The following is a 22,084-nucleotide window of genomic DNA, read 5'->3' as shown; positions in this document are numbered from 1 at the left end:
TTTGAAAAAGCCTATAGAGCATGAGAAATCGCCTATGCAAAGTGCACAGGGGAGCTTCAAACTAGACTAAATTCCGAGTTAGGGTGGCCCTTCAGAGAAGCTGTTTGACACTGAAAATCATGTCTTCTCAACCACCCCTTACTTCTGCACTGTCTCAGAAAAAAAAGAATGGATTATTCACTTTGGAAAAGAGAGCCTTCTTTGGGAGCACCGTAAAAAAACGGACATTTTTGGCTTCCTTCTAAAATGTTAGACGAAGTGCTAAAAGCTTCCCTACTTTCTCTCACCCCAGACATCCCTGTGACTCTGGTGTGTTCTCATTAATTCATGAAAAACACACTTAAATTGTGTGACAACCTCGTTTCTGTTTAATATTACTAAGGACTCTAAGGAAATGAAATGAATTAGAAGGTACGTCCCTCAAGGGTAATGATGAACAGGTTGGACTGAGCCACCTCATTGCAAGGGTAGCTATTTCTTATTACCTTGATGTCCAAATGGGCAACCCTGCAGTTGTGAAGATACTGCAGGGCTTCTATGATATCTCGGATGTAGAAAGCTACTTTCTCTTCCATCAGCTCATCATGATGCATAAGGTAGTCTAAGAGCCGGCCATCATCCATCCTGGAAGCAGGGAGGAAGGAAAAAGCAAAGGAGATACGTTTGTAAAGAAATGGAAAAGTAACACAATACAAATCCATAAGAGCTCTAAAATCTCTCCTGTCTGCCTTAGAAATGAAGATCCATTTGCCACACGNTCTTGATCCATTCATCTGTTGATGGACACTTAGGCTCTTTCCATGTTTTAGCTATTGCACACGCACATATTTTAATTAGAGCCTGGAGTTACCATAAGGCTCAGAATGAAAATTAATTAATTAAAAAAAATTGCAGTTGTGATGTGCTCCATGGAAGAAATCTGTGTAACCTTAAAACACATTTTATGTTGCTAAAAGTCACGAGGAAAAAGGTCTGACGCTCCTTTAAGAGGTTAGATTGCAAAAGGGAGAATGACTTGAGAAAGAGTTGCTCTCCCTCAATATTCTGATTAACTGGAGCCTCTGGGCTGCGGGCTGCCTCAAATACATTTTGCAAATTGCTTTTATTTGTCAGTGTTTGCATCTAACACTGAAAGTCAGCAAAGTTTGTCCCTGGTGTTCTTGACCCCTTTTTGGATCCTCTCCCTTTGGAGCAAGTTTCCAATCTTAAAAAACTGTTGGCCAAAGACATGGTAGGGGGAGCCAGCCAGATCCAGATTTGAATCCTGATTCTGCAACCTACGGGCTGGGGGTAAACTGGAAAACTCTGTGCTTCGGTTTCTTCATCTTTCAATGAGAATGGCAACAACAGCAGTAACACCTACTTCATTATGTGGGTCATGCAAGAATCAGGTGAGACAATGCAGCATTTAAACATAATTGGTAGAAATAGTAAATGCTCAGTAAATATTTTCAGGTACCCTGTGCCCTCTTTAGCAAAGAGTGACCAGATGTCAGACTGACATTCTAATGTGCACTGGGCTGTCAAAGGCGCATCCCCAGGAAATACTCAGGTAGAGGAGCTTAACCCAGAGTCAGAAACAACCTTTGAGCATAGCTGAGCCTCACCCCCCAGCCACGTTTCCGTTCTCTTCTCTAGCTTATTCCTTCCCACTGGTCTCTTCTTCTGCTCTCCTTGGTGGGAGCAAAGCCTTGCCGGGGCTGGGGTGGGAGTGATTAACATGGAGTGGAGTGGAGTAGGCCTGGGTTTGTTAGATGCACCTCACCCCTGGACTTCTTGCGGTACTGCTCTGAGACCTGAAAGCCTCAATATCAAGTTCACTTTCAGAGCTTTTGGGTCATGCAGACACCCAGGGCCCCCCCTAGACTAGGGGATCAGAACCTCAGTTGCCCAGAAGAGAAAAGCTCTACCAGAGATTTGGATAGTCACCAAAGGGGGGCCTCTGGTCACAGCGTAACCAAGTTTAGCACAGGGCTTAGCTCAGGCACCGCCTCTCCACTAATCTCTGAAACTTCAAGTCGAACACACTCCCTTCCATGGTCTCACAACAACCCTCTCCAAAATATGCGTTTCTTTCTCAACATCTGCCACATGAAACTGAAATCATTCTCCCAGTGACTGGTCTTCCTCATCAGACTCTGAGCTCTTCAAGGATAAGAACCACATCTTTTCATCTTTGTTCCTTCCACTCTGGCCCCAAGTCCACACAGCAACCGGCACACAGGGAGTGCTCATAAATATTTGCCAAACTACCTCAATCCACTATTCATCTCATTTAATCCCTGTAATAAGTCTGGGAAGTGGAAATAAATCTTCAGACTTCACAGATGAAGACTTGAGGCCCAGGAATCTAAAAACCTTGCCCCAAATCACAGAGCTGGGATTAGAGACCAGGTTCTTTATTCCAAGAATGGCTTCCTTCCATTGCACTGTGACAGCCTGGTAATTAGCACTTTCCCTTGGAATGACAGTTGGCGAATCTGAAGAGGCAAAGGTTCTGAGCCAGCCACACTACCTTGATATGCAAGTGAGAATACCTTTTATTGGAACTTGGGTACAACACGTCGTCACCTGTAAATGAAAACAATTCACTGCCAACAGAATACATCGTTTGAGTTAGGAAGCTGTCCCAACCAAAGGTTAGGTTCCAGAAGACTGTTCCTAAGTGTTATTTGTTAAATCCAAAGTGACAATCGACCAGTGACTACATAGCTATATAAAGTTAAGTATCAAACAAGAATTACAAATATTAATAGAGTTGATTTTGTCTTCTCTTGTTTCTTTGCAACCAATTAAAATGTGTAGCCAAAGAGGTTTGCCTTTTGGCTCTCATTTTTTCATAAATAAATTTATAAGTTATTGCTTCAAAAGGCCTTCATACACAAACACCTAGGCAAACAAGCACACAAGAGCAACACCAAAATGGCAGCCAGAAGCTGTGAGTGAAGGCACTTCTCTTCTGAACACAGACTCATGTGGAGCCCTGCCAGGTCATTAGCACCCATCTGATAACATTATTTTGAGGGCTCAATACTTCTGAAAGGACTTGTCTCTTTAGCCTCTGTTAGTTCTCTGTAAACCATAGATCACGAGCTGTGTCCTTAGCTTGGCGTAGCAGTGGGGAGAATGTGCTTTATCTGATGTATTCTGGAGCCAAGTATATGGTTGCCTGAATTCCCAGAAAATCTGGAATGAGTAGAATATTTTCGAGGCAAGTGTCTCCATTAAAAGGAATTTCTTGGGTGGTAGACCATGGGTGCTGTGCCAGCAGATTGATGCTCAAACCCCTCTTTCATCTCAGCCCTGCCCCCTATTGTCTATAAGCTTTTCCTAAACTCCTGCACAGCCCAAGAGTCCATAATCAGAATCAGAGTGGGAGAGATCTGGGTTCAGGTCCCAGTTTCTCCATCCCCTAGTTGTAAGGACCTTTCTTATCCTTGATTTTTTTCTAATCTATAAATGGGAACCGCATTTTAACAAATGGATGGGAGAATGCATGTTACGTGCAACCCTTTGTACACTGTAAGACGTTGCATAAAATGTAACTGCTGTTTCTGGTGGACAATAAATGACCAGGCAGCTGGGGACCACTCAGAGACACCTGTACTTACAGTTCCAAAATCAGGATGTAGGATGTGGGGGATTCGTAGGTGTCGTGGAGAGTGATGTACTGAGGGTGCTGCAAGTGCTGGAGTAGGGCAGCCTCGTGGGCAGCCTGCTCTTTTTTCTTCATTTTTTTGCTAACGAATTTCACAGCGACATCCTTGCGGGTAGCTTTGTGAATACACTTCTTCACTATGGAGAAACGGCCTCTGGAAAGCGAAAGGGAGAATGCATTTTGCCAAGCTTCATTAATCAGTTAAGTATTATTTTTTTTAGGGATGTGTAAAGTTTTATCTGAAGTGGTTAAACAGTAACATTTGATTAGGAACCCTATTTTCCTATATTTTAATATGTTTTAAGTGTATTTATTTATTTTGAAAGACAGAGCATAAGCAGGGGAGGAGCAGAGGGAGAGGGAGCAAGAGAATCCCAAGCAGGCTAGTGGGGCTCCATCTCACAACTCTGGGATCATTACCTGAGCTAAAATCAAGAGCTAAAATCATTCTGGGGCGCCTGGGTGGCTTAGTCGGTTAAGCGTCCGACTTTCACTTAGGACATGATCTCGGGGTTCGTGGGTTCAGGCCCCACGTCGGGCTCTGTGCTGACTGCCAGCTCAGAGCCTGGAGCCTGTTTCAGTCTGTGACTCCCTCTCTCTCTGACCCTCCCCTGCTCACGCTGTCTCTCTCTCTCTCTCCTAGAAATAAATAAAACAGTAAAAAAAAAAAAGAGTTGGGCATTCTACCAACTGAGCTACCCGGATGCCCCACAGGTTCAATTTTCCAAGCTGAATATATTTATATAAAATACAAGAGTAATAATGTTACAGGAGGAGGAGTTCTACTCTATGATAATTTCAAAAACATTTTCTTTTTTTAAAAATATTTGTATCTATTTCTGAGNTCTCTCTCTCTCTCTCTCTCTCCTAGAAATAAATAAAACATTAAAAAAAAATTATTTATTTTGAGTGGGGGAGGGGCAGAGAGTGAGGGAGAGAGAGGATCCTAAAGAGCCTGACAGGAGGCAGGGCAGGGGAGGGGGGAGGCTCGATTCCTTGAACCATGAGATCATGAACTGAGCTGAGGTCAAGAATTGGACAGTTTTTTTAAAAAAGTTTACTTATTTATTTTGAGGTGGGGAGGGGCAGAGAGGGAGAGGAGAGAGAGAATCCCAAGCAGGCACAAAGCCTAATGCAGGGCTTGCACAAACCATGAGATCATGATCTGAGCTGAAATCAAGAATCAGATGCTTAACCAACTGAGCCACTCAGGTGCCGCCCTCGCTATACCTTAATTTTTTTTTTTTTAAATGTGTGTTTATCCAAGTTATGCATCCCCATGATTTAAAAAGTCAATTAGCTTTAACAAGTTTTCTTATTAAAACTCCTACCCCCATCCCCATTTTCTCTTACACTAGTGGCAGTTTAACATAGCAGTCAGTTATATTTAGCTGATTATTTGGGTGGTCTATGTTTGTGTGGCTACTTCTTAGTGTTTCAGTTTTCATTGTAATCTGCTGACACCTACTCTGGAGAGCGAGATGTTAGTCTCGCTCCTTCTCATCACATGACCACTTTTTCCTTTCCCTGTCCTCTCAACAGAATGATATTTAAAAAAAGTTTTTTTAAATGTTTGTTTATTTTTAAGAAAGAGAGAAAGACACAGTGTGAGTAGGGGAGGGGCAGAGAGAGAGAGGGGGAGACACAGACTCTGAAGCAGGTTCCAGGTTCCAAGACTCACGTGGGGCTCGAACCCACAAACCGTGAGATCATGACCTGAGCCCAAGTTGAATGCTCAGCCAACTGAGCCACCCAGGTGCTCCTAACAGAATATCTTAATCAATATTCAGTGTTTCCATTCTTGCAACTAGGTCAGGGCTATACACAGTTGAAGCTCCAGTAAACTATGAATATTTTCCTTGTTGTGATAGAATTCAGTCCTCATTTCTGACAAAGAATGTCCCTTATGAGCACCACTCAAAGATTAGTCTGGGACTAAGAAGTCACCGCAGGGTGACTGAGCGGTGGTTTTTATCATGGTTCTGTTCTCAGAGCTTTGCTCTGCTTCTGTGGATGTGTTCTCTCCGTGCACAGCTTGAACGTGGCCCGGGTTTGTGGTGTTCCATGAACAGAATTAGGGGGTCTCCTTCTTTAGCTCTCTCCTCACTGAGATTTCCCACACATTCTTTGGTTCCTATGGGCCTATTTTTCTGGATGGGATTCCCTCAGAATTTTAGCCTCTTGCTTGGAGTAAAGCAGTGAGAGAGAGAAGGGAAGGAGGAAAAGGCATTTTCCTGTTCTCTTCAGCTCAGAGGGACCTCTTTTCCTGTCTTTTGGCAAGAAAGATGGGTTTCTTTTGGAATTGCTCCTTGTATATGCTGCCCAGCTCCCTGCTTTGACCCACGCTTGGGTTAAAGCCCAACAAACAAACCAGAGAGCTCACTGCTACTATCCTTGATTTTCTTCAAGTTTTAACTTGGTTTCCCAATGTCTGTTATTGACTTTTCAGAATCCTGAGGTAGTTGCTGTTTTGGATTTTGTCCAGGGCTCTGGTTGTCATCAGTGGAATAGGCTACAGTGGGCTTACTCTGTCCTGGCCGGCACGGGGGGTTGGCTCATTCTATAAGTTTGGGACTAAACAGCTGTTTGGAAGCTCTAATTGTGGGTGTGGTGCCTGTCAATTTGACCTTCACTGTCGAGTGATCTGAATGGACTGTTTTATTGGGAAAGCACCGAAGTCAGTATCTTTAAGACTTTCCTCTTGGGCTGGTCAGATTTTCCAGAGAAAGATCCCCCTCCTTCCTGCCTAGATGGTGAAGCCCTGGTTATCCATTTCTGGAGCCCGCTGGCTAAGAGAGAGCTGGCGTCCTGATTATCCAGCACGGATTTGGTCTCCTAACTGGCCAGCTGCAGTCAGGTTCTGCTGCCCCCAGCTGTGCCGGTGTCCCTGCGGACAGAGGCACTTTGTTTTACCCTGTCTAGAGAATGAGCTTCCGGCATTTCCCTGGATGGGGAAGGGCAACCTGGAGATCTGGAGCCACGACCTCTCACACAAGACTTTCAGCCAGCCAATCCTCCAACTTCAGCAATCCTCTTTCTGATTCGCAGAAGTACTTGGTGCTGCCAGGACCCCAGGCTTTGGGGGAATTTTGCTGCCAAAGTTGCACTGCCTCTCACTTAACCCCACAACCGACTTGGAGATAGTTCCTAGGTCATTTGTCACTCTGTTGCTTGTTTTCTGCCTCTAATCTGTTATAATCGCTGTCTCTTCTTCCAGTGTCTTCATCCTCACTAAAATGTCCTTTAGTGAAGATTCAGTGAAGTCTCAGGATGGAGGGAACACAGGTGGCTGTTTTCAACTTGCCTTCCTTACCTAGAGGCCTGGTCCTGCTATCTTTTCGGATTGTGTGCAGCATTCCCCGGGATAAGTCTCTGCCTTCTTTATATTGCAGTGGTGGTTTATTTCTACCTAACTGTGCTGTGCTCAAGTGCTCTTTCCTTCAGATGGACTTTAGCAGTGAAGATATTTCTTTCTGCACCATGGTTTTTATAATAGTTTATTATCAGAGAACTGTTTTTTAATGTTTTTAAACATTTATTCATTTTTGAGAGAGAGACAGAGAGACAGAGTGAGAGTGGGGGAGGGCAGAGAGAGAGGGAGACACAGGATCCGAAGCAGGCTCCAGGCTCTGAGCTGTCAGCACAGCTTGATGTAGGGCTCGAACTCACAAACCATGAGATCATGACCTAAGCCAAAGTTGGACACTTCACCACCTGAGCCACCTAGGTGCTCCACCAGAGAACTATTTTTAACAAGATAGTCATATAGGCCTAGAATTCTAGGTTTAGGTGTGATGGAGAAACTTGACTCACTTCTACGGCTCACAGATACTTTTCATGTGTATCATGTGAGTATCTACATGTTTTTTTTCCCCTTTCTGTTAACTACAGCATCTTTAAAGGATTTTTTGAAACCATGAGGACTATACTTGGAGGGGAAGCAAAACTTCAGATTGTTGGAGATGAGATTTTTTTTTTTATAAACCATCGATTGCTTTGAACAGATCAGAAACTTGATCTCCCCTTCGGGAAATATGAAAACATCCATCTCTTCCAGGTAAAACATGGCTTAGCCCATGGCTATCAACAGTAAATGCATATCTTGAGAAGGAATTCATTGGTACATCCAGGTGATGCAACCAGTTTCATTTAGAACCAGATCCGGGGAGGGATGCCTGGGTGGCTCAGTCGGTTAAGTGTCCGACTTCGGCTCAGGTCATGATCTCATGGTTAGTGAGTTTGAGTCCTGCATCAGGCTCTCTGCTGTCAGTTCAGAGCCTGCTTCAGATCCTCTGTCTCCCTTTCTCTCTGCCCCTCCCCTGCCTATGCACACTGCCTTGTGCTCCCTTTCTTTTTCAAAAAACAAACAAACAAACAAAAAACATTAAAAGAAAAAAGAACCAGGTGGGGATTTGATTCACTACTGGAGTCATACCTAGCTTCATAAACTTGAATATAATGGGGCAAACTAGATTTCAATTGCTAGAGCTTATTTTTGACAAAAATTTCTACAATGAGATATCATATATGCTAGTAAAATAAACACAGGCTTAAGAATTGGGTAGCCCGGGGTTGGAATCCTGGCTCTCCACTTACTAGTCGTAGGGCCTCGAAAAAGTTACTTAACTCCCTAAGCCTGAGTTCCTTTCCTGGAAACCTACTTAAACACTATCTCACATGTTATAAGGCTTAGATGTAATACCTTTTGTATAACACCTGCATAGTATCTGGAACACTACAAATACTCAATAAGCACCATCATTATCACCTTGGAAATTTCCACTGGCCTTTTTCCCCTCTCTGGCCACTCAAAGAAGAGAGAAAGTAGAGCTAAGAAAGTTGTTTTTTTGTTTACTTGTTTGTATTTTTAGAGAGAAAGAATTTCAAGCAGGCTCCACACTCAGCCCAGAGCCCAATGTGGGGCTCAATCCCACCACACTGGTATCATGATCTGAGTCCATATCCAGTCAGACATTCAACCGACTGAGCCACCCAGGCACCCCGAGATAAATTTGGTTTTTGACGAAAGGTGCTGTAATGAAAGGCAGTGAATTACAGTGTAAATCCTGCCTAAGAAATGGGAATAGCAATCATTTTGGCTCCCTCCATAACCTCTGTCACAATCTCCCCACCTAGGAAATGTTATGTTTCATTGAGAGACGTCAATCAGAGATGGAGAAGATGCTAATGGCCCATTGTTTGTGGGTGCTTTTTAATTTTTTACATCCAGGGAAGTGGGGGACTTGCAAGAACTACCTACCCTCTCCCCTAGACCATGTGCAAACTGATGCACATAAAGAGACGAACCCCCTTTTCATTTCTTTCCATCAACTATTTTGTGGGACAGGTGATAAATTTTTTTCATTATTTTGTTAAAAGTTATATTTTTATCTTTTTTATTTTTGAGGACATACTTTTCTAACCAAAAGAAAGAGACAGAGAGAGACAGAGGCACAGAGAAACAGACAGAGAGACAGGGAGGTGTGTGTGTGTGTGTGTGTGTGTGTGTGTGTGTCTGTGTAAGGGCATACTGGATTGGAAATATCCATGAAACAATGCGCTTGTGCTTGAAACATGGACATGAATGGAAACTTGTACCAAAAATTAGTGATTGTACCGTCTTCTCAGGAATGCATGGAACTTTTAACAAAAATTAACCATGTACTGCTCATCAATCAAGTCTCAACAAAAATCAGCATCCGTATCATATAAATCAAGCTCTTCAACTACAGAGTTAATTAAGTTAGAAATCAGTGACAAGATGATAGTTGGTAAAAATCTCACACAGTTGGAAAATTAAAAATATTTCTACTACTATTAGGTCAAAGAAAATAATCATAGTTGAACTGAATGATAATGAAGGTGCCACATACCAGAAGTCAAGGTATGTAGCTAAAATTGTACTTTGAAGAAAAGGATGAGCTTTAAATTCTTATATTAGAATAGAAGAAAGGCTAACAGTTGAAGAGTGAGGCCTCTGACGTAAAAAGTTAAAAAAAGAGCAATAAAAGTACACATAGATATTCTAGCATTTTTCTTACTATGGAGAGAGTACACCGAGGAAGAGAAACAAACGCTAAAAGCAAATTGTTATTCAGATGTGATGTCATTAAGTGCTCATGAATGAGGGAAAAGAAAATGGGGTCATTACCTTCCAATTTCATTAAGCTCAGTATAAGCTGAATCAAAATTATCCTTCCAAGAAATGGTGGCACCATCAGCAGCAGCATCTTTGGAAGAGAGAGAATCCATTTATGATACTGAGGAAGTCATGTAAGAATAAAGAAAAGGTTAACAGGAAAGCACCCGCCTTGCCCCAAAGCAATTCTCATGACCAAATATGGAGTCTAGCGCAGTGGGAAAAGGCCAGGATTCTTTGAAATGTTGTTTTAAAAAATATCATCCAAGGGGAAACTGACATGACGGAGCAGACTCCCCCTCCCCGTGCCATCTCCATAAACAAAAGAAAACTCTGGACGATCAGAGATGCAACCTCTGGGTATTTTAAAAATAGAAATTTGGTAAAAAAAAAAAAAAAAGTTAAAAGAGAAAGAGAAAATTTCATGGAAGGCCTAGAAAAGTCAGTGAGAATCAGGGCTGGGGGGAAGGCAGCGGAGAAGGGAAGAGTTACAAGGCCCAGAGGAGGAAAGCAGAGGAATGTGCTGGAAACATCAGAACCACTGCTCTCTCACCCTGCTGTCCTCAGACATTAATGAGCCTATGTGGTGTACTGAATGATTTAGTTTAACCCAGAATACATGCCTGAGCAGAATGTTTGGTAGTATTGCCTTAAGGTGTGTTAATTCTCTGGCAATAATTTAAACACACACACGCGTGTACACTCATGGGTGCATGCATGCACACCAATGTGTATTTGTGTTGTCCCTGGGGACCGAGGTTCACAAGAAGCAAAATGTGTGGCAGAAGTTAGTTGGTAGCTCTGGAGGGGAGGGCCACGCCAGCAGTGGGGCTCTTCTGACCACAGCCGGGCTGACGCTCAGGCGCCTTACCTACCTTGAAGTTGGACAGAATAGAGGCCCAGGGCCAAGGTTTCCCAGTGAGTCATGGGTCCAAGGGAACAGGGCTATTGGGAGGGAGCTAACTGCCTGGGGATGCGCTGGGAAGCATTTTCAGACTCAGCTGGGGGCTGGGCTACTGCCGACGGCCCCACGGGGTTTCTGAAGCCCCTCTGGAGACTTGGGGATTCCCTATTCCCTGACAGACATGGGTTTCTTGCCTATTCACTGCGGTGGCCTCCTTCTCCTCTGCCCCAACACGTCCCCCGCCCTCGTGCACTGCAGAATACCTCACTACTTAGAGATTTCTTTGAGCTAGCAAGTGTCCTCTTTCACATGTTCTAGGGACCAAGGCGGCTTGGTGAGACAGTGAATGAGGGGCCAAAATGAGAACCACATTTGTAAAATACTCATGTGTAGCTAGTTATACATATATCTTCATCATCCAACACATCCACATAAAAATGTGGCCCCTCTGAAATAAGACATTCTGGGAAGGTGGGGAGTGGGGAAACTATCAAATACTCGTACTGACTCCAATTCTTCAACCAGGTTGCTTTCCTCTCCCCGTTTTCAATTGGTGAGTGGGGCTGTGTCCGAGGCTGTGAGGCACACTTACGCCTGGCACGGATTCCCAGGGGAGAGGAGGGCTGGGGTTCCCATCTAGGAAAAGGGGCAGATAGCGTCCACATGACTCATGACTCCCCCACCCCCCGCTACTGGGCTACGGGGCATGGCTGGGACTCACCGTACTCTGGGAGTCGCACAAACTCTGAGGGCTCGCTGGGAAGGCTGATACCCCAGGGGTTACTGGCGCTGACTCGGAACTGATAAGGACTCCCCGGACTGAGGTCTTCGATGACGAGGTAAGTGTCCAAGGTCGAAGCTACCGACTGCTGCCAGGCCTGGGAACCTAGTGCACAATTTCCGAGGAGAGGGAAAGAAAATGCCAGAGGGACATTGTTTCAAAGACCTTCAGCAAACAAAGAAAGGAAAGCTGACACATTTCATTCCGGTCAAGGGGTTACAGATTGGGCTCTGAAAGCCCGTGGGCCGACGGTGGCAGGTTTGGGCTCAGTCTCCTAAATGACTGCGTATATCATGAGGGGTGCGGAAGCAGCTGGCCTGGGGGTTCTGGTCATTTCCAAATATGCATGTGTGAGAAGGAAAAGACGTAGAGCACACAGAATTGACAGAAGGGCGTGTGGCAATTCTTAATAAGGCATAAACATATATCATGAATAACAAAATGAGAGAAATTACACATTTGGAAATGGAAACAAAATAGAAGGGAACATGCACTGAGCACGCCATACATGTAATATACCACGGAAGGCGTCTTCCCATAATTCTCCCATTTAACTTTCACACTGAAATCTCCAGAAACCCTGTGAGGTTGGGAACACGGATCTCTCACTTTATACGTGAAGAAACCAAGGCTCAGAAAGAGGAAGTGATTTTCTTGAGAGAACTGTGTTAATAAGATGAACTATGAACCGAACAGTGAGTAGCTAAGCGCAAGCTTTGTGAGACATGTCTGCCAGCTCAGCACGAACACCTCTCTGCTGAGTGGGGGGCCCAAGAGTGAACAGCTTCAGAAAGATGCAGAAATGAACAGCTCTGTATCTGCACAGGGCCTGTGTGGTAGAAAAAAGAAGAGTTAAAATACTATGAGTAATGGCGAGGAACAGAAATGACTTAGGCTCTGGCCACAACGAGCAGTTGTTTGAAATTCAGTTCTGTAATTCTTTATGTGGTTCAGAGACGTGTTAGTAACAACTAGAGCAACCTGGCAGCTTCTCATTCAACTGATTCTTGATAGTCGGTAACAGGGTCAGGTGTTTCTAATTGCTAAACTAACACAGGCATCCTTAGCATGTAAATGTAACAAAATTTAAAAATGAACAGTTTTGGGGCGCCTGGGTGGCTCAGTCGGTTAAGCGTCTGACTTTGGCTCAGGTCATGATCTCGCGGTTTGTGGGTTTGAGCCCCGCATCGGGTTCTGTGCTGGCAGCTCAGAGCCTGGAGCCTGTTTCAGATTCTGTGTCTCCCTCTCTCTCTGACACCCCCCCGCTCATGCTGTCTCTCTCCGTCTCAAAAATAAACTATAAAAAAATAAAAATGAACAGTTTTTAAAAAAATCATTATACATGTGTATATATATATAATTTAGAAGGCATACAATATATATAAAATCTCTAAATTTTATCTGGGGATGGGGGTAAAGCTCTGCTCATGCTACCCTAGTTATTACTCTGGGAGAAAGGTCACAAATTAGCAAACTTGATACTGGAGTTTAATGCCAGGCCTGCCTCTTACTAACTCTTGGCTCCATGTTCCTTAATTTTCTTTAGGCCTCAGCCTCCTCATCTGTAAAATGGGCCTGACTGTCCCTGTCTGGCTGATTGGGCTTGTTAAGGACAAAAGTACATGCAAAGGCACTTTGAAACCGGCCACAGTCATCAGCCCCTGGGCGAAAGCCACTGCTGAAAGGTGGAGAGCAGGAGCCGGCTGAGGCCAGGAGCTGAGGTCTTTGTGCTGAGTTGGAAGACACAGGAAGGAACAGCTAATGAAAGGCACGAAGGCAAGTAGTTCATGACTCTGAAGGACCCCCTTTCGAGGAAGCGGAAGCGAGGAAGCGAAGGAAGAAACAGAAGGGCAGGGGGAGCGAGCGCACCTTCCTCCCGGTACTCCACGGTGTAGCCAGAAATAGTGCAGTTTCCAGTGCTGGAGGGAGGCAGCCAGCGGAGGATCACGGAGGTGCAGCTTCTCTCCTGGGCAATGGGGCGGTTAGGGGCTGCCGGAACACCTTCGGGGGACGGAAATTACGGTCAAGTGCTGTTTCTGCAGAACCCGGCATTTTACACCAAGGTTGAAAGTTTCCTAAGACACATTACCCCGTGTTTGACCCCGTGTCTCAAATTCTTCCTAGGGCCTTTTCTACCAAGCGGCACACCTTTCTCCAGGCCCTGGGGAAGGCTGGGAGATACACTTTGGGGTTAGAACTTCTTCCTTGGGCTAAAGACTGCACACCGGAGATAGAGCTAGGCCAGGGACTATACGGGAAGTTATGGTGGGCCACAGATAGCTCTTAGCAAAGATTCCTTCTCTTCCATTTGCTAGACCTTTACTTTGGAATTGCACAATGGACCTCTTCTTCCTCAGGTGGCAGGGAACCCTTGTAATGTACACTTAAAATGTTCAATTAACACAAACTCAGAGAGAGAGAGAGAAAGGTGAATGGTGGTTGCCAGGGGCGGTGGGGAGGGGGGTTGGGGAGCTGTTGCTTAATGGACATAGAATTTAGTTCTGCAAGATGAAAAGATTCTAGAGATTGGTTGCACAACAATATGAATGTGCTTAACATTACAGAATGTACACTTAACATTGGTGCAGACGATCCATTTTCTGCCATATGAGTTTGCCATAATAAACAATATCTTAAAAGTATAGAAAGTGCTCGACTAACAAAGAGACCGTACCTTGCACTTTAACTGTAGCAGACGTAGATGTGGTGCCATGGTCATTTGTTGCTATGCAGGTATAAATCCCACTGTCCTGGGGCATCAGATTGCAGATCTTCAGGGTGATTTCCCCAGAATCACTAGGGACACCAAAGGGATGCTCTTCAGACTCCAGTAATGAGACCATTGACTGATGGGTAAAATCCCACAGGGTGGGCACAAGGTGTGCTGAGTCGAATCCTCAGGCGCAAGGTCTCATCCCAGCTCTGTTATTTTCCTACACACCTTGGGTGATCACCTTATCTTTCTAAATTTCCATTTCTTTATGGGGGGGGATTCTTGTCACACCCCCCAACTCACATGTTTGTTGTATATGGGGCATAGGGATAGAAAAGGGGTAAAACGAGATAAGAATGAGAGCATGGTTTGAAATACATAAAGTCCTATACAATATTATGAGTATTATTATCATGAGCAACTTTGTCCTAAAATATTCTTGATCTCACAGATGAATAATAAATTGCATAAGAAAACAGACTGAAGAATTAAAATGTTTAAATATTTCAAATCCTACATGTGGGACCCTCAAACCAATGAAGTGAATTAAGTAAAGGGCAAATTCCTCTACTAAATGCTAACTTTCCCAATAGTCCTGGTCAGGAGGGACAGCACTGCTCAGGAATAGTGAAACGCAGCAGTCATGGTCAACCCACTCCCTCCCTCCAGCTGAGACACACAGAGTCTGCTGGTCTCAGGACCCTCCCCACGCACTGGCTCTTACCCTAAATTCCTTGGGCCCACTAATCTTAGGACTGGGCCAGCCCTGGCCATCTTTGCCAAATGGAATACCATTTCATGTGCACAAAAATTGAGTTAATAGATAGGAGTTTGATTCTAAATGATTCTTTGATAAACGTTTAAGCACTTAGGGCTTGTTACTGCGTGCCCACTGTAAGGGTAGTACACAATAAAGTTCATCATCAAGGCAACACACACGAACACAATGATTGGGAGGCTGTCAACCAAGTTTTGTTAAATAGCTTTGCTGTGTGGAAGCGTGTTTATGGCTAGATTTTCTGTTTAGCATTGCATATTTTGGATCAAGTCTTTTTCTTCTTCTTCAAAAATTATCCTTAGGTTAATTAATGGAGGAATGAAATAGATCACTGTTTCACAGGACCCTGAGAAGCACTAAGAACAGTGGGATGTTGGGATGGGAGACCCACATTCCTTCCACAAATCTGGAGCCTTCGCCATTTCCACTATCATAGAGATTCTCTTAGGGAACCTTCCAGGAAAGATCAACTGGGCGAATGTAAGTCAGTGACTGTCAAAGCTCTTCGAAGGTATAGTTTATGCTTGACTTGAGATATAAAGTTTTACGCTTAAATTTATTGAATGTGGGTTCAGAATGCAGTCTTTCCAAACCGTTCTCATTTGTTAAGCCAAGCCTATGCGATGCTGAGCCTCATGGGGCGATGTGCTGGCCATCAGCCAGGTGTTTGGCAGGCTCCGTGGCAGGTGGCAGTGAGCTGTGGAGGCCACGCTTAAACCTCCTGGCCCTGGGTACACTGTCGTGGGGGAGCACGATCGCGAGGGCCCACTTCCCTGAGCCACCCGTGGTTTTCGACTCAATTTCTCTCCTAATCAAGGCCAAGTGTTTGTGTTAGAATAGGACCCAGGGCAGGTGTTCTCTTGGAGAGACTAAGTAACCAGAACAGAAGCTGCACCCAGGTTCTGGGAGTGTCAATGCAGGGTGATCAGCTTACCAGGAGGAGACGGTGTATGAGGCCGAGCTGTTGTCGGTGTCAAGGATGTTCTGGTCTGGTCCCTTCCAAGTGATGGTGGGCTTCGGCCGCCCACAGACTTTGCACTGCAATGTCACCGTGTCCCCAAGCAAGCAGGTCACATCCACTAAGGGCACAAGGAATTCTGGGGCCACTGTGGTCAAATTGACATAAATTCACATCATTTAGAACAAATAGAATATGCAGCCATTTTACAACACAACCCTCTCATTCCCTAGCCATGTGTTATGATTCAAAGAATCTTTGGCTTAATATTGTCCAATCATCCATATCCCATTAACAAATATTTTAAAAGTAATAAATGTTTATTGTAGAAAATTAGGAAGTACGGATAAATAGAAAGAATGAAAAGCTCCATGATATCCTGATACAGACGTAACTACTGTGAGCATCTTGGTGTATATACTTTTGGTTTTAATCAATACACTTTTTCTTACACAAATTATACATATGGTAAGTTGTGGTCTTTTCCACCTCAACAGTTTATCCTAAGCACCTTTTCTCATCCACTGCACAGAACGATGTCACCAATATTTACAGCTGCTACCTCATTGCCAGATTTGTCACAGTTTATTTAGCCAATCTCCGTGTTCCCAATTCTACTTTTTAACTCACCTTCTTGGATGAAATTTGGATTTAAGATCTGAAAAACACAAAGAGACAGAAAACTGCTTAAATCCTAAACTACTGAAAGAGAACAGGAGACTTTGACCCTGTTTAGTAAAAACGAAGTACCATTTAGGGAGATGAAGCCAGGGGCCCAGCCTCCACTATTTGTGACCATATCACTATTGCAATAACAACCCAGGGCACCTGCCTTACTATCCTCTCTACTCTGCTGCATGTGCCTCTGGGTGACCCATGGGCCCAAGCAGGTGTATCGTGACTGCAAAAGCTCTTCTGGCTGCAGCTGGCCTTTCTCACCTGCATTTGACTTGCTCTTCCTCCCTGTCACATGCATAAAAGCCATTCTCCCTGCCTGCCCCCCCTTCAATATGCACTCAAGCAATGTGTTGGCACGGATTCCTCTCAGCATCACAAATTTTCAAAAACAGAGCACCTGACATTTATCAAACTGGAATGGTCATTGACGTTAACTACTAACCATTAGCCTAATGGTTTCCTTCCAAATGCAAATAGGAGATAGTTCTCTCCAAGCAGCTAAATGCAGAGCTTGTCTCGGTGAAGGGGAAAGGGAAGTCTATACCCATCTCCATCCTGTCCCCAGCATGGCTTCCCGTAGCCCAAGCCTCCATAGGCCAAATTGAAAAGCACTGAGCTAGAGGTTCTGGCCCTTTTTTGCTGCTTAGGTGAGAAACCCGGACTTAGGCCTACTAAGTGACTTGTCCAGTCACATGGCTGGCTGGCACAGGCACTGTGGGGTTGGGGGGGGGGCTCTTTACATACACCATAAAGGCTTCCTTGTGACCCCATGGATCTTCACAGAAGATCGACTTCCAGCCAACTAGCCATGCTGAAAAAGTCACCACTTTTTGATTTTTCTGCCATCTTTTGTTTTACCTCTAATCATGTGGGTCCAGGTTATAAATAAAGCTTGGCGGGGTGAGCGAAACATGGGTTTTCAAGTCAGAGAGGCTGGGGCTCACGTCTTTTGTTTCACGTGATTTTATGCTAATTGTTGAAGATTTATGACCTCAATTTCCTTCCCTATAAAATGGGGATAAATAATACCTACTGAAAAAGGGTTACTGCAAAGATTAGATGAGCAATATATGTCAAGTGCTTAGCACAGTGCTGGACCAATAACAAGTATTCAATGACTACTTAAGTGGAGAACGAGTATCTAATTCTAAATATCCTCCTTCTGCAAAGCAGCCTATTGCTGTATACTCTTCTCTAAGAGTTTGTTGTAAAAGTCTTCTTTCCTTCATAATGAAGCCAGACAGCTCACGTGTCTTATAAATGGCTCCCTGGGGCATTCATACTTATCTCCCTGTATTTATGAACACGTGTCATAAGCGAACATGGTTTCTGCCCTTCCTTTATACAGGATCCACAGGGGCCCTTTGGAACAAAAATGCTACTTCCCCCTTTGGATTCCGCTTTGCAAACCAATTGTCCACATACACTACCCAGCGTTTTCATGAAGTGAGCTGCAGACAACTCTTGCAATGCTATGTCCTGGGGCTGAGTGCCTTGAGACTGGCCACTGCAGTGTCCTCTGCTAGTCTCAAGAGGCCACTATACCACCATCCGGACTGCCTTTAAATCAGTGGTTCATAATCTTTAACCCTGGCAGTTTCAGTAACACAGAAAGACCAGTGCTTGGGCTTCAGTCCTGGCGATTCTCTTAAGTGATGTGAAGCGGGGCCGGGCACCCAGAGTTTTGAAAGCTGTGGCAGGTGAATCAACGTATAGCTTGGTTGGAGGAAAGGTGCTCTGTCCAAGGGAACCGGGCTCAGGTAAACCAACTCCCCACCCCCTGAGGCTCTTCTGGGGTGGTGCAGGGGTAGGTGGGGGCATTTGGTGGGAGCTGCTTTTCCCACACCTGAGAGACCCCTGCTTTGTGGGGAGATGTGAGGGGGGACCGCGAGGGGTGCAGCCAGGGAACGCGGGAGGGCGGCAGCATGTCACTTTCAACCATGCTAAGGAGGCCACAGAGGCCACCTGGTTTAGGGGGGACAGAGAGAATGATGCCTGCACTTGTCACTGCACAAAGAAGACAAGGACTATTTTCTAAATGTTATCAGGGTTTATCACAAGGCATTGAGATCAAGGATGGCTTTTCCCCGTTCAGAAAATTATGGTCTCCTCCTCCAGGCTGGTGCAAGCTTTTATGGATACAGAGGTGCCAGGATGGAGGCCCTACCCTCGGGAGTCAGAAAGTGTTTCAATGTGTAGTGATGTTTTTCCTTTGGCTTCTTACCTAGGCTTTCCAAATATTCTGCAATTGGTACTTTTCACTTTTGCAATTTTTTTTTTTTTAAAGGAGGGGGCACAGTCAGATCCACTAGACTGTAGGTTCTTTAAGGCCAGGGGCCCCTTATTCTTCTTGGACCTCAGGCCCCTCACCTGGGTTCTGCTGTGAAATGGGCATTTAATACATGCTACTTGAATGACTATTTGACCTGTCTTCATTTCAGTTCTTCTGAGAATTGAGGGCTGGTTCCAAGAATTGAGGCACTAGGTCCATACAATCTATAAAATAATTACTTCAGGGTATATTACTAAGAATATTTGACTAGGACCTGTTTTTAAACACAGACGGGATGCAAGCTTTTTGGAAAATGATTTAAAAACAATAAAATCCACTGCTTCAGTGAGAGGAGGGTCTTAGTGGCGTTCCATGCAGGGCGGAATATAAACTCCAGGAGCGAACTGAGCTCATAGTGTCCCGCCCCCAAGCCAGACGTGCTCTCTTGCCTTGGACAACATTCTTAAGCAGCTTAGGCCTCAATTTTAGCTGGAACTTGGGGCTAACGGTGCCCACCTGGAAGCTTGTTTGACACAAGGATTCATTTGCTGGATGAAGATTTATCGAGCCAGCCCTTGGTTGTGGCCAGCAGGGAGCAAGCAGACATGCTCACCACCCTCATTGGGCCAAAATTGTCTGGTGGGGAAGGCGGACTTGAGAGGCCTCTGCACGGCATCCAGGATAGTGCCTGGCTGCCGTTAACGCCCAGCCTTCAACAGAAACGGAGCACCGCCTTCTCCCTCGTCCCGCCTCCCCTGTCAGGGTAGAAATGATATGGGAAGGCGGCCAGCTTTGTCCAGTGGCCTGTATTTCCCATTCCAGTGGGAATCCACAAGGGAGTAAGCGCTCGCCAAGAGTGCCAGAGAGGAAACAAATGACACTTGGGAGGGGCAAATGACACTTTCCCACATCATAACATTTTAAGTGGGGTTTCATAGCCCTGCACCGTGACAGTACTTCTATAAAACAGCACCCAAATCACTGCTTCGGAAATTTCCCGCCTTATTCCTTTTTCTCATCAATACCAACTGCGTTTAGTATATTGCTAAACACATGCACTGTTTAAAAAGTAAATCTTCCGAGTTTGGAGACAAACTTTGGTGGGGAAATTGGGGAGAAAGGTTGCCAACAAGGCTTCCTTGCAGGTTCTCTATGGAAGCTTGTGGAAGGCATCGGTCTTCATTCCTTTCCCTCTTGGGCGGCCCAAGTGTTGCTCATAATGGTAATAACATCAGTGACTTGTGTAGCGTTATATAGTTGGCATAAACTACTCACAGACTCCTTCATTTGCTCATCCAAAACTCTGGGGGGATGTGCCAAGCAGGTGTTATTTGTTCCCATTTCCAGATGAGACAGGGAAGTGCATGTAAGGTCATAGAAGGCTCCTTCCACCATAGCATTCCATAGCATTCCATGTCTTGGGAAAAGCATTGTGACGCTTTGTCATTGATGTCAAAGGCTTCCCTGCTTACCTCACCTTTGCTCCCTCACCTTGCTCTCTATCCCATTTCTATCTAGTGCTCCCATTTAAACTCCTCTGGCAAGGACCACAAGCCTGGCTGAAACCCATGCTAATGCTTTTTCTAACTTTGACTCTGGATTACACCCATAGAAGATTCTTGCCTCCTTTTCCCTCTTTCTGCTTTGAAGCAAGGTGCAGTATGGACAGCTGCGGTATGGAGGGTCATGACAGCCTTCTCGCAGGGTAGCCGAACAGCCTATGTGTTTGTCTGTGGCTCCCTGTGGACTGCAAGGCCCATGTAGGCAAGAACCTTGTTCACCGTTGTTGCTTCAAAGCCTAAAACAATACCTGGCACATAAGGGCTCCATTGATATTTGTCAAATCTAAATAAATAAATAAAGTGGTAGGATCCTAATTTTGGGGAGGAACATTGAGAAAATGTCTTGCCATGAACTTGGAGTGGAATGTGACTTGCTTGGGAACCTCATCAGTCAGTCCTTGACTGAAATTTAGGCAACAGTGATCTTTTCCTCCTCCCTGCTCTTCCAGAGGCTGGTACATATGGTCACATGCGTTTGTCTGTCATGACATCTTCCCTGCATGCTATTATCCTACCAGCCTCATGAACCCTTTGAAGACAGTAGCACATAGCATCTTGCACATAGTGGAAGATCAAATATTTGCTGAAGCAAATTAACTCACCCAATTAGTAGACTAGAATTTAGGCCTCCTGACCACCTTGTCTAAGGTGTTAGAGACCTGAGGAAGTATCAGTCCCTGGGGCCAGAAGGGTTCATCATAAGCTACACATATTTCTTGAAACCTCATGTTTTCTTTCCTTGGAAACAATTTGAGAGTCCACGGAGAGTGGTAGATGGGAAACAGGAGAGAATGAGAATCGAGATGGATGTGATAGCGGAGGAAGATGACACTATTGTATACACTGCACATGTTTTCTCTCTGGGAGACCCAAACCCAAGAGGGCAAGGCTGGTATAGACAGCGTGGGAAAGAGCTGCTTGGGAATCTAGTTTTATTTGACCAGCAGAGGGCGGCAGATGGTAGCGCTTCCTCCTCAGGGAGAAAAGAACTACCGCAATGTGGTCCACGAGCACCCCAGTTTCTTCCTTCCAGAGAGAATTCCAGTGTTTTCTTGGTTTTCTTTGAGATGGGAGGGCAGCAAGGTAATGGGAAAGAGTTATAGGTAAAATCAACCAGCACTGAATAAGAAGCTGAGTTTTGAAGAGAGCTTGAGCCTATTTTTCTTGCCAGTCGGTGTCCTGAGAGTGAGGGCAAAATCCTTGTCTAGATAACCAGGTGTCAACTGATCCCAGAAGGAAAACACACCCACCCCATTTTTTCTCAATTCTTATCACCAGTCACAAAGCACAGTTCAAAACTATATATCTAGGATGCTGAAGGAACAAAAATGGCCCACCCGTCCCACAGAATAGTTAAGGCAGAGGGTGGTTTATTACTGTGCATGCATAGGTCTCCTGTGCTCTCAGCAGACTGCAGGTCTGCTCAGAGGGGACTGGGGGCGAAGGGGGCTCTTAGGACTTCCTTTTCATATGACACATGTCCAACCTGGAAGTCAAGATCTTAACCTTGGGTAAAGACTTTATGGATGAATGTTCTGAGGTCTCATCCCTTAATGATTTGACCATCCTTATATTCCTATCCCCAAAACTTCTCTTGCTTTTTACTTTTTTATCTTTCCTCTTTTTCACCTACCATTGGGT

The 22,084-nt window shown here is 44.8% G+C and overlaps 1 protein-coding gene across 1 annotated transcript in view; it reads right to left on the bottom strand.

The window, feature by feature from the left end:
- Nucleotides 1–22,084, bottom strand: part of LOC144234388 (kalirin-like) — a 112,945-nt gene that overhangs the window by 4,100 nt on the left and 86,761 nt on the right. Inside the window, exons 19-26 of the mRNA XM_077767721.1 lie at nt 16,562–16,589; nt 15,908–16,079; nt 14,157–14,278; nt 13,352–13,483; nt 11,423–11,587; nt 9,810–9,888; nt 3,612–3,812; nt 486–624 (exon numbers count right to left, since the gene is read on the bottom strand). Coding sequence (XP_077623847.1) covers nt 486–624; nt 3,612–3,812; nt 9,810–9,888; nt 11,423–11,587; nt 13,352–13,483; nt 14,157–14,278; nt 15,908–16,079; nt 16,562–16,589 — 1,038 coding nt within the window. The remainder of the gene's footprint in view (nt 1–485; nt 625–3,611; nt 3,813–9,809; nt 9,889–11,422; nt 11,588–13,351; nt 13,484–14,156; nt 14,279–15,907; nt 16,080–16,561; nt 16,590–22,084) is intronic.

The sequence above is a fragment of the Crocuta crocuta genome, unplaced genomic scaffold (genome assembly GCF_008692635.1).
Source record: "Crocuta crocuta isolate KB4526 unplaced genomic scaffold, BGI_CrCroc_1.0 scaffold45, whole genome shotgun sequence".
In the NCBI taxonomy this organism is placed as follows: domain Eukaryota; kingdom Metazoa; phylum Chordata; class Mammalia; order Carnivora; family Hyaenidae; genus Crocuta; species Crocuta crocuta.
This window is presented reverse-complemented; position numbering and strand designations above follow the sequence as displayed.